Here is a 12,114-nt window from a genome sequence, read left to right on the forward strand (position 1 = left end):
GCTTAACAAAACCCTCCCCCAGTCACCCAGGCAGACAACCGGCTTGTTTTTAAGGATTAGCCAGAACCGATTTTTCTCCCTAGACATCTTTTATTTCACTGCTGTTAGAAGAATGAGGGTGGGTGACTGACATTCAGAAAAGTTGAAATGCCAGCTGCAAGCCTTCACATTTTTCAGTAGCCAAAGTCCTTTTCTGAAAAGTAACTTGGAATCCATTAACCAGAATACACCCACCTACAGCAAGGATCCCCCCTTCTAAATCTTTGTCACCTACTTGTTTGGTGTTTTAAGTATCTCAAAGACCTGCCTCCCAGAACACAGCTTTCAACCTAATATTCACCCTCTCCTATTTACTAGAATTAAAGTCGAAATCTTGCCATTGATAGTCCAAGAAAAAGTAACACCTCCCCTCTTGCCCCCCTCAAAATTTGTCATCACTGAAGTCTAGAAACTGTATCACAAAGACCCCAACCTCAGGAGTATGTCCCCATGAGCTGTCACATCACCCAGGTATTTCTAGGAGCTAAAAAGCTCTAACTCTGAGAGGGGCCTAAGACATCCCCCTGAAATTTAATGCTAGTTGACTACACAGCTCCCTTTGGCCCCATTAGAAAGGTCAACACAGCAGAACACTGTCAGGTACTTTGAGCCCACTTTTCAGCATTCCTTTGAACATCTGGTTAACAGAAACTGCTAGTGTAATTCTCTAAACCAAACAAAGCCAGTATGAGGTCAAAAATACTTCTCACTCCAATTTATTTCAAGAGAAAAGCTGTGTTTTCTGCAAAGCTTCTATTCAACAAAATACTCTGTGTGCATCCATTTTTAAAGAAAATATTTTATTACATTATGGGAAAAAAAGCATAATCATCCAAAGTTCGTATTGTTAAAAAAAAATTGAAAATTTACTTTAGACAGCGTGTCGGTATATTCTGTTCCTCATGGGAATGATAAGAAGACTCTATATCATTACTAGATATTGCACAGTCTGAAAGAAACAAAAACAAATCACATGATCTTGGGAACCATCTCACATTATGAAAAACCTACAAAGGAAACATTAAAAAAAAAACCACACACAATCCTTTCTTTCTACAGTAGCTTTAAGTTTGTAATCTTGGAATGACCGTATTCCACTGAAGACCATCTCAGTGACAGGAAGCTTCATTTCAGCAATCCCTTGTGCAAATAAGATTAATAAAAAAAATAATAATAATGCAGTTAAGTCTCTTGATATTGTGTGGGTGGCAATAACCACACAGCTGTTAGATCCCTGCCTGGAAAAAAAAAAAAAAAAAAAAAAAAAAAAAGATGGGGAAAGAGAGGGAAGGGGATTTAGGCCATAAGTTTTGCCTGCAACTCCATCTCTGCCGCCCTTTTGAGTGCAACATCCACCAGTAGCTGGAATCCACTGAAATCCTGGTTAAGGTCTGGTGGGGTTGGAGGAGGAGTGTTAAAGAGCCCACTTTGCGCGTTCGCACCAGGTCCCAGTTTAGAGGCGTCCTCGTGGTAGGAGAGGGAGCTGTCTGTGAAGGCGTTGGCTGGGGGCTGCTGCAGGTCCGTGGTCTGGCCTACATCAGCTGGCTGGCAAAAATGGAAAGGGGCATCTTTCAATGCAGTCACAGTTGTGTGGCAAATCACCGAGGGCCGAGCCAGGACCGATCCCGGGGACGCAGGCTTGGATGAGGACACAGTCTTGCTGAGCGCGGCGGCGGCAGGCAGGAAGGCGCTCTCCTCCAGCAGGGGAATGAAGGTCTTTGTGCTCATGGAGGACTCCACCAGGCCGCCCTCGGGAAGCTTGGTCCCTCGCCGCGAGATGGTGAACTGGTTTGGGTCTTTGCCATCCTTCCTCAGCATGTCAGGTAGGAGCCTACGGCGTGCATTGATAAACCAGTTGCAGACCTGGGAATACAAGGACATCTTAATTTCTACCTTCATTCACTTCCAACTATGTGCCACTAGAGTCGTTGGGTTAGATTAATGACTCCCTCCCAGCAGTTTGAGCAGTTTCCTCAACCGCAGAACAAAGGAGGCCATGGGACAAGCTCTGACACGCCTGGCTAAGGCCTTTCCCTTGTCCCCGCTCTACCCCCAGCTCCCCACTCCTTCTGCGGAAAGCCCCAGGACATCTGAAGACGGCCAGCCTCAGCCCAGAGGTTTACCTTTTAACTCTGTGCACACACATTAATCTATTAGCCATTGTTCCCAGCGCTTAGGTTAATTAACAACAGGAAAACCTTTTCTCTCTGAAGAGGGCCACTCCTCCCACAAATAGTTACTGATTTTCCTTGTTCAACTGACTGTGTCGACAGACATAACATGAATTACCTCATTTAAGTTTGGCCTTGTTTAAATATCAAACCAGTTTCCTGGGCGATACAGGATAGTTTATAGTTTAACGTCTTTTTTGTGTTTACTACATGAAGGTTTTCTTTATGATGTTACACAAAGGAAATTTTACTTCACAGCCAATTACAGAATTTGTACTAACGAACTAATCTGGAAAAAAATAAAGCCCAGAAGCCAACACAAGTACTCTATATTTAGCATCACACCAAACCAGGACTTGCACAAGTCCTCCTCAACTACCTTCTCACGAGGTGGGAAGTGGCAATTGCTCACAGCTCTTCCACCAAAGGAGATCACGGAAGACAAGGATGTTACGTACAGGGGACCTCACAGTTGCCATCGGTATAGCCTCAAGGTGAGAATCCAAAACCAACCACATAAAAGCCTGATCGCACCCATGCTAATGCACTTGAGCAGCTCTATCCATACAGGTTGTTCCACTGATCTTACTTGGAAGTCGTCATGCACATAATTATAAATATTCTTGTTCTACAGGAATGAGCCCCAAGTTGCAGTTTTAGAAGTGAGGAATTATATACTCAGCTGTGCATCGATCACCATAAAACGTCTGTTGACAAATTAATCCCTTCTCCTCACAATAAATTACCTTATACAGACACTTTGTCTTTTTGGCCCCAATTCTGCAAAAATTAGCATTCATGTTCTAATTCATGACTGTCTGTTCTCCCAAAGAACTGATTTTATTCCCAGTAAACAAAGATCACCGTAACACACAATTCATCTGTATTTCTCCTTACAACTGTCAGGAGAAGAGTGAGTACTGATTAAAAAAAAGGAAACGTCACATAGAGTATAAATACTTACATCACTGACTAGACAACAGGTAAATTAATAAGAAAACAGCTCCTTTAAACAAAACTAAAAGGACTGCTTTATTTGAATACCTGTAGTGTGGAAAGGTGTGTTTGCCGGGATAACAGCACTTTTTCTTGCTCTGAAGGATAAGCATTGTATCGGTGCTCATATAGCCAGTCCCGAAGAATCTGGACAGACTCCTTGGGCAGGTTGCCACGTCTCCTCCGTTTGCCTGAGCCAGCAGATGAGGAAAGATCCAGGGGGACATCCATAGTGTCATCATCCTCTGTTTCGCTGCCTGATATTGCAACTACACCTGCAATTACAAAAAGGCAAGCACCATCAGCCTCCTACCCCAGTAAACTATTTAGCTCCAGCATTTTATGTTTCAGACACTTACTACGTTAACTAACCACCTTTACCATCAATCATGGCACAGCCTTTATAGAGGATTTATCCTGTAGCGTTAACTTGTCAAGCTGTAGCTTTTCTGTCAGTCGAACAAAAAGTAGTACCAATGCGACATTCCTAAGGGAATTCTCTGTAAACCCTCATTTTCTTGTTCCCTTAGCAACCTTTTATCTGCTGCATGTTATCAGACAGAAGCTATCTAATGCCAATATTGTCCAAATTTGCTTGCTGTGGTATGCAGCCAACACTCTTCTCTTGAAGGATAACCAGTGACTGGGCAAATGACCAACAGACAAAAACTGAAAAACCATACACCCAATTCAAGTGATGGGTTATTTAATTACTCCTTAAAACGCTGATGCTTCCCCTCATGGGAGAGAGGGCTTGTAGACTTTTATGAATTAATAGTTCATTCCAGAACTATTTATAACAACTAATGGAGCAAGAAAAGAAAAAAGGGAGAATTGCGTCTGCCTCCATCCTCACGTGTACTTTCACTTGGAAAAAAAAAAAAAAGTGCAGGAAAAGGAAAGAACCAGGTGCCTAAACTCAGGTAAAAGTCCACTAGTATAACCAAATCTGGACTTCAGAAATTTAATTGCAGTTCTTTCATGCACAAGTTCAATTATTTAAAAATAAAAATGTAATGTACTACTTTGACTGCATCCTCTTTATTTTTCCCCCCAACTTCAGGGTTTTCATTTCATATTTCAACCTGTGGAAGTGCATGTTCTGTGCTACACTTATTACAGTCTCCAGATTTACAAGTTAACTGCATGCCTTTTTCTTTCACAACACAAAGAAAGAATTTCAGAAATTGATTATTGCTTTCTATATACGCACCACTATTTACTGCTTCACTACTCGAAGCTACGTTAAGAAAATAAAGTAAATAAAAGTACTTAACAGCCAATAGCTAAGAAGACTACAATTCTACTCCTTTGGTATAGGATATATAAGTCACTGATGAAACAAGTTGTACTTCAAAATACACAGAAAACTTTAAATACGCACCAGGTAAAGCTGACCAATAACTTTGAAATCTTATAAAACCACATATAAATCTATATAAGATAACACACATTTCAAATAGTGCAATCCAATTCTAATTTCAAGTGAAAATACACTGGTTTTCAGAAGCCTCTTCTAGAAAAAAAATGTACAAGAAGCCCATAATAAGCTTTGTTTCAAACTTGCATTTCATGTTGAGGAGGGTGGAAGGGGGAGGAAGAAGGAACTTGCTCATTCATAACAGCAAAACACTAATAGTAAAACCAAGTTAAATGTCAGAAGTCAAAATTTTATGTGGGCAACTACCCATAATTCAAAGGTTCTGTTTAAGGAAAGAAAGTCAGCCCTGAAATATAACCCATGTGCCTGTGAAAGTGTAAAACTATATGAAGCTATTAAAAAAGAAAAAAGGAAAGGAAAATAAAAGGAGAGGGCTGTATGTGAAAGTTTTGCTCCACACTTCCCGATGTGCGTGGGGGAAGGACCTCTCCCCCCCACTTTCAAACTGCAGCCAGTGCTGACATGGTGAATTATTCTTTCTTCCTCCTATTTACGAGTAGCTTCAGAATCATTACATTTAGTTTAAGTTGTCCAGATTTCAATGCATATTTTTGACATGCAAGGATTCCCAGTAGGATGATCAATCTGCAAAGTGTCTGGCATGGTTACTTCAGTAACTCAGTATTGTTTTCATTCTCTCAGTTGCTGATTTACAGAACTGACAAACACCAAACTGACATAACGTATTTTTCCTGGGATGATTTGCCACAAATTATCCAGTCGTGGAGCAGGAACAATAGGAAAATATTTAAATGCCCAACACAAGATAAGCCCCCAAATTATGTAAACAGGTTCTTAATTCACATAGAAAGTATGTCAAGTTTGCTTTAAATGATTCTGAGCAAACTCTTTTCTATTGGTAATAGCTTCATGCAAAGTGTTGTCATGCTTGCAATCTAACCTGAGAACATGCCTTGCACAATGGGATCCTGGAGCACTTCTTGGAACAAAGATCACTCACAGACAACATGATGGCTCTGCAAAGCAGCTTCTAAATCGAGTGCTAAAACTAGCCTGGATTATTCAGACAACGTTTTCAAATGCGCTGTTCTTGTTTGTCTGAAACTAGAAGCGTTGCAGCACTTCAGTGGGTTGGGTTTTTTGTTTGTGTTTGAATTTAACAGGCAGCGAGACAGGACTTTGGAAGACAGGGACAGGCAAACAGTGAAGACTGGAAGTAAGGAGGGAGAGGAGCCAAAGAAACTACTCCTAAGAGAAAATGAGGTGTCTAACAGTTTGTGAGCCATATTTACGTGGCGTAACGAGAGAAGTCCTCCAGACATGCATCACCACCCCACTTGGCATGACCTCTCCAGGACCTAACGCACCGCTGAAGCACTCCACTGGAGCTTCGCTGACTTAGAGAAAACTGCCTCGGCAGCAAAACTCGGTACAAAACTGTTGCTCTTTTCCACCCGAAAAAGTGGCAAAGCAACTGCCTCGAAGCCAGCAGCATGAAAAGCCCTCTGTGTTTTGCAAACACGATCTTCAGCCTCGGCACTTCTGAAGTAAAAGTTGCCGTCTGACTAACCGTAGCTTACCTAGCAAGGAATGAGTCAACGGCGGAGCTGCCCTTTGACCGGCTTGTCCCATTAATTGACAGGGTGAGCTAGTGACACAGAGCAGGTTCGGGTTAAGCAGGAAACCCAGCGTTACAACTTCTCCTCATTTAAATAGAGCAGCAGCCCTCTGAACTGCTCGCAGATACTCCCGTGCGGCGCAGCGACAGGAAGTCCTGGCTACAAATCTCGCACGGCCCCAGCTGATATTTTTTTACTAGAGCGGGAGCCACGTTGTTGCTGTCAAGGCTCTGTTTTCATTAAAGCATTCCTGCTGATTACAACCCAGCTTTGTTTTTCCTCCGTGTTAGTAATCAGGCTATTCGTTGCTGGTTTCCTGTTTTAACAGGGCCCAACCGAAAAGGTTTCTGGCCAGGCTCCACCACCGGACCATTGGCTTACTGTTATTTACACCCAGAATAAAGGCCCGCGGACATGCCGAGTAGCCCCAGCTGACCTACTAATTTATGTCATCTGAAAAGCAGGCTAGCGTCAGGTTACGCTCCGTCCTCTCCTAAACATGTTTAATCTAAACAGAAGAGCTGTTTTTATATGACTAAACCAAAGCAGCATGAGTTCGCTCACAGAGGTCCCAGCCCCATGTCTCCGCTGCCACAGACAAGCGGTCCGTGCCACTAATGACTCAAGGACTGCACGATCAGCATCCCTCCTTAACAAATTACTTTATCCTCCCGGCTTCCCAGCTGCAGTCACATACATGACTGAACGCCGCGTTGCATGGTATCACAGCCCGGAGACTTTATGGGTCCTCCTGTAATCAGCTCAGGGCAGATTACACCCAGGGTCCCGTCCACGATCCCGAGCCCCACACCCAGCCGTGAACAGCTTGGGAAAAAGTACGGCGATGACTGAAACTGGTTTCAAAATGAACTACTGCTTCCTAAGAAGGCACGCTGAAATACTCGAGGGGGAGGGCAAAGCATTTGGAGAGGCTGAAGCAGATGAAACAGGAGTTAGCAAACTAAAAATCCAGGCTACCAGGAAGAAACCCACCACCATCCCATTGTGTCGACGAAGAGCCTCGCAGAGGAAGTGGCACAGGCCAATTGCTATTCAAAACAGGACAAAGTATACCACAAGAAACAATCTCTGCCCTCCAGAGAGGGAACTGACAAAGATCACCTTCGGGAAAAGCTCCCACCCCTCCCCGTCGGTGCTTTGTGAACTTAAGGTGGATTTTTATGAGCACGGATAAGCAGAACTAGCTCCCATCTAAGGCCCCCATCCTGTCGTAACCGAGTTCAGTAGGATTCCTCACATGTATAAACTTGAACGTACGCCTGTGCCTTTGCAAGACTGTATTCTAAATCGGCTCATTAACAAGCTGAGTGTGTTCCTTGTGATTGCTATCAGGTTATTATTTGTAAATGAAACCATCCACAGAACAGTCCTCGGGGTTTTAACCCACAGGCTGATAAAGGGGGGGGGAAAAAAAAAAACAAAAAACACACGATCTAAAGTTTAACGTGAAGTTAAAGCCCAACAAAGTAAATTAGTTTAGAATTATTCATAAGCAACCAAGAATTACGGAATGCATAAGGGAATTTCCACTGAAAAAAAAAAAAACACTTTTCCTTTGAGTATGTTTCACAAGTGAGGAACCAGCTTATTTGTTTTCCTCTGTATTTCACAGCTTGAGCTCTGTTGCTTCTAAAGCAGCCAGACTTGGCTACGCTATACAATTTTTTTTTCCTTTAAACAGGATTTTTCTAGGACTGCGAGCAAGGAATCTGAAACAAAGTCATTCTTTGAAACTTCTTGAGCCAGCCCCGAATGCCAGGAGGTGCCAAACAACTACAAGCCCAACCTTGAACAAAACAAAGGCACCCTAGCCCCAACGGCTGGTTTAAAGTTTCCATCCCCGTCCCCTTGCCTTTTCCTTTCTGCCAGGCAAGCCCCTGGCCCCCTGCCCCACTCGGGAGCCCCCCAGGCCCGTCACCTTGCGTGGTTTCCATTGTTCCAGCCCCAAACCCGCAGCCCGGGGAGCGGAGCTCTGCCTCCCTCTCTCGCACACAAAGACCTACACACACACACACACACACACACACGCATACCTAGAAACGACGTCAGCACTTTTCACACACATTTATTTCGGGGGTGGCAAGAACAACAGTCGAAAGTGCAGGGAGTTTTGGTATTTCAGCAACCAGCAGCTGCCCTCGGGGAGAGAAGTCTGAACAATGGAAGCAACAGCAGACAGGAAACCAGCTCACCACTGCTGTGCAAATAGGGAGCATAGGAATGTCCTAAAAATAACCGGGCTGAATTAATGCAGTGAGACCACGCAACAAAAAAAAATAAAAAATAAAAATCGCTGCTTACAGCGGGGTTAAGGGTCCCAGGCCGAGACCCCCGAAGGCGACGATGCCTCCAGGTGCGGACAGTGGGGCTGGGCACCCCAAGGAAGAGCAGGAGTGGGGGCGCCTTTGTGGCCCCATTCACTTTGTGTGCAAGCCCCAAGCCGCTCGCCAGGGTTAGAAACCCTCTGGGGGGGAGACCTCATTTCCAGCACCCCGCGGTGTTCGCCCTGCACGTATGGGCTGCCCGTTCCGGGGGCATCAACAAGCACTGGTGGGGGAAAAGAGCCTGAGTGTGGGGCAGCGATTTGGTCCCCCCTCCCGGCCCTCCACCACGGGGCACTTGGTGGCCTGGGAACGCTTTGGGAGCACACCCCGAAGGTGGTGAATCACAGCCGTGGGGCAGCCGCTCGCTGCCAGCCTCGCCCCGGCCCCAAAACGCGGGGCACACGCGGCCGGCCCCAAAGCGTGGTCCGAGGGCTCTGAGAACAGCACAGAGAAGGGGCACCACGATGCAAAGTTTTCGTAAACAGCACAAAGAAAACCCAGAGAGCCTCGTTTTTGCAAAGGGGGGAGGGGGGTAACGTGCGTCTTCCTCATCCTTTTAACCCTAACCGCGTGCAAACTTTTGTACTTCTTCGCCCTCTTTTAAGGGATGAAAGGGCAAAAGAAGGCACCAAGTTCCCGCAGCCCCTCGTCCCAACGCTGCAGACAAAGAGCGGCAGAGCCTGCCCCGCTCCGAGCCGAGCCGTGCCGAGCCGATCCGAGACCCTGGGCTCAGCCCAGACCGCCGAGAAGCGGCCGGGGAGGGGGCACAAAACTTGGCCGCGGCACGGAGCGGGCGGCGGGGCAGGCTTGTGACAGCCGCCGGCAGCACCCGCGTGGGGCTGCGAGCCCGGCACCGAGCGCGGCTCGCGGCGGGACAAGGGCGGCCCCGGGGGGCAGAGGGGTTCCGTCCCGCTCGGCAGCCCACCGAGCACGGCCGTCCCCGCCGGGGGAAGGGGCGCGGGGTCCCCCCCTCTCTCTCTCCCCGCACGCAGGTACCTTTTTACTTTTCATCTTGACGGCGAGGACCGAGCCGCCGCTGCCGCCGGACTCGCCGCGCAGCCGCCCGCTGAGCCAAGTTTCTGCCGGCCGGCCGCTGCTCCCCTTTTAAACTCGGCGAGGAGCAGGAGGAGGAGGAGAAGGACGAAGCAGCAACAGCAGCAGGCGAGGAGCGCGGTGCCAGGCGCTCGGGCCGGGTCCTCGGTGCTGTCAGCGGGAGCCGCGGGGCTCTGCCTCCCCGGGGGCTTGCTGGCGGCGGCTGTGGCTGGGGTGGGCTTCCCTCCCCCCGTCCCTTTGTTCCTTTCTGGCGGTGATTGGCCCCAGCTTGGTAAAGTGAGAAAAGGCACGGGAGGAAAAGGTACACGAGTGCACCCTCCCCCACCTTCCAGCAGTGAGTAAGAGTAACCCGGAGCTACGCGAGCACTCGCGGCGCTGCCTCCTCCTCCTCCTCCTCCCGGCCGCCTCTCTCCTCCCCTGCCGGCTGCTGCGGCTCCGCCAGGCGGGAGGGGAGGGCCGAGGGGGGTGCCCCCCCACCCGCACGCAGCCCTCCGTGCCTCCCTTTCTTCCAGGCAGCCGTTTGATCGTTAAACTGGAAGGAGAAGGGGGCGAGGAGCGGGAGGGGGGCAGATTTTGACAGCTGCCCTTGACTAGCCTCCTCCTGTTGCTGCCGGATGAACCACCCACGCCTGCGTGTGAATAGAGAGGAGAAGAAAGGCGAGTGTGTACGGCAGGAGCAGGAGCACCCCTCCCTGCCAAGGCGCGTCCCGCTTTCTGGGGTTATTTTTACAAAAGGTGGCTGTTTTCTTTTTCCTTTTTTTTTTCTCTCCCCCCTCCCGGCCCGCTGATCTGGCCGTGACACATGCTCACGGCTTGAAAGAAAAGTCTCACGAGCTTGACTCATCGCTGCTAGCACGTGTGCAGCAACATTTTATTTTCTCTCCCAGACGAGAGAAATGCGGGAGCCCTCGGCCCCGCAGCACCAGCTCCGCTCACGCTGCTCGCCCCGCGCCCCCGAAGGCGAAACTCTGGGGGGGGGTGGACTGCGTACGGGGGGAGTTAGTGTGAAAAGTAAAACAAGCCGTCTTACCTTTAAATTAAAAAAAAAAAAAAAAAAAGCGTGCGGAATGTGGTGTGTTTTTGTGCAGGGCAGTGCGTGTGTTTGTTTTAGTGCCGCGCAGGACCACGTGCTCGCTTGTTGTGAACGAGGAGGTCGCAGGGCAGGCATGTCGGGCTGGGAGCGAGCGCTTTAAGCGGCTGATGAAATAATAAATTCCTACGGCGAAAACAGGGCTCGCTTCTCCCCCCCGCCCTCCGGCTCGGCCGTCCACACAAACGCGCATTCACGGCAGAAGAGGAAGCGACGGGCGCTTTTAACAGCGAGCCCTCCCCGGCACCTCGTAACTATTTTTATATAGCGTAATTACAGCGACCTAGCCGGAGATAAAACAGCTGTTACATCCTGAACGGGGGGACACGTGCGGCTCTTGAGCAATTGCAGTCAACGGGGCCCCGCCGCGGGGCTGGCGGCTCTCCCCCGGCTGGTGGCTGGTGGCCGGCCGGGGGGGGCTGCGGTACCTCAGGGCAGCGCCGGGCCGTTACCGGCCGTTACCCGCCGCCCGCCAACCGCCCTCCGCTGGCCGCTGTGTGTGGAGGGAGGGGGGTGCGCGCCCTTCGAGCCCCGTTCCCGCCGCCTCCATTTTGTCCCCCTTCTGTGCCGGGGAGCTATGGGGGCAGCCCTCCGCCGCCCTTCCCCTCCCTCCCTCCTTCCCCGTACGGTAGGAGCGCGGAAGGAAAAGGCTCGGATATTTTTAACGCTGAGAGCCGAGTTGTGTCTCTGGAGGGAGCGGTGACTCATAGGTGGCGTGTGAGAGCGATTTTTTTTTTTTTTTCAAAAAATATTACTATTTTTTTCTTGTGGATGGTTGTTTTTAAAGTCCTGCTTCACAGCTGTGAGAGCTGACTCTTCGGGCTGGTGTTTTGAGCACCCAAGGCTTGGTCGTGCCAAAAAAGTAATTACGGGAAGTTAACAAAAGACATGTCAGGGAGCTGAAGAGATTTTCCCCTCTACGTACGAGCCGGCTCACGCTTGTTTATTGTCCTTGGGACTGCTGGCAAGTTTGTGAACCAAACTCATACCCCCCCCCCCCCCCCCCCCCCCCCTTTTTGTTTGGTCTTTGGTGAGGTCATTTTTACGAGGGGAAGAATAAAGCTTTTCTCTCACACTGAGCTTAAACTCGCTTTTAAGAGCGTTAGGAACAGCCTTTCTAACGCCACTGGAATGCTGGTCCTGAGGAATTTACTCAAAGGGAAAATTGATTTTGACTTAGCACATGGCTGCTTTCAAAGCTGACAGGCTGTAAAAAGCAGGAGGGTAGGTCTGCGTCCCTCGGGCTAGAACCAGAGGACCCCAGACGAGCAAGTGTTTGTGCCTAGTTCCCTGGGTACAACATGAGTAGGAAAGTGTTTGTTTGTTTGTTTTTTTGGCAAGTTACTTTGTGGGTGCAAGTATTGTGGGGGAAAGACAGAAAGTGGACTTGTGCAGTTTT

General features: G+C 48.6%; 1 protein-coding gene across 2 annotated transcripts; it reads right to left on the reverse strand.

Moving 5' to 3' along the window:
• Positions 1 to 816: 816 nt before the first annotated feature.
• TGIF1 (TGFB induced factor homeobox 1) lies at positions 817 to 10,074 on the reverse strand. 2 transcript variants are annotated; one of them, XM_035564145.2, is made up of 3 exons: positions 9,570 to 10,074; positions 3,255 to 3,483; positions 817 to 1,902 (listed from the first exon to the last, which is right to left on the reverse strand). In XM_035564145.2, exons 1-3 carry the CDS (start codon positions 9,581 to 9,583, stop codon positions 1,336 to 1,338), a joined length of 810 nt encoding a protein of 269 aa, XP_035420038.1. In that variant the 5' UTR covers positions 9,584 to 10,074; the 3' UTR covers positions 817 to 1,335. The 2 variants fall into 2 exon arrangements, with proteins under 2 accessions (XP_035420038.1, XP_035420039.1); XM_035564146.2 differs by lacking the exon at positions 9,570 to 10,074 and adding an exon at positions 8,282 to 8,576 and having other exon boundaries at positions 3,255 to 3,481.
• Positions 10,075 to 12,114: the final 2,040 nt, after the last annotated feature.

The sequence above is a fragment of the Cygnus atratus genome, chromosome 2 (assembly GCF_013377495.2).
Source record: "Cygnus atratus isolate AKBS03 ecotype Queensland, Australia chromosome 2, CAtr_DNAZoo_HiC_assembly, whole genome shotgun sequence".
NCBI lineage: Eukaryota > Metazoa > Chordata > Aves > Anseriformes > Anatidae > Cygnus > Cygnus atratus.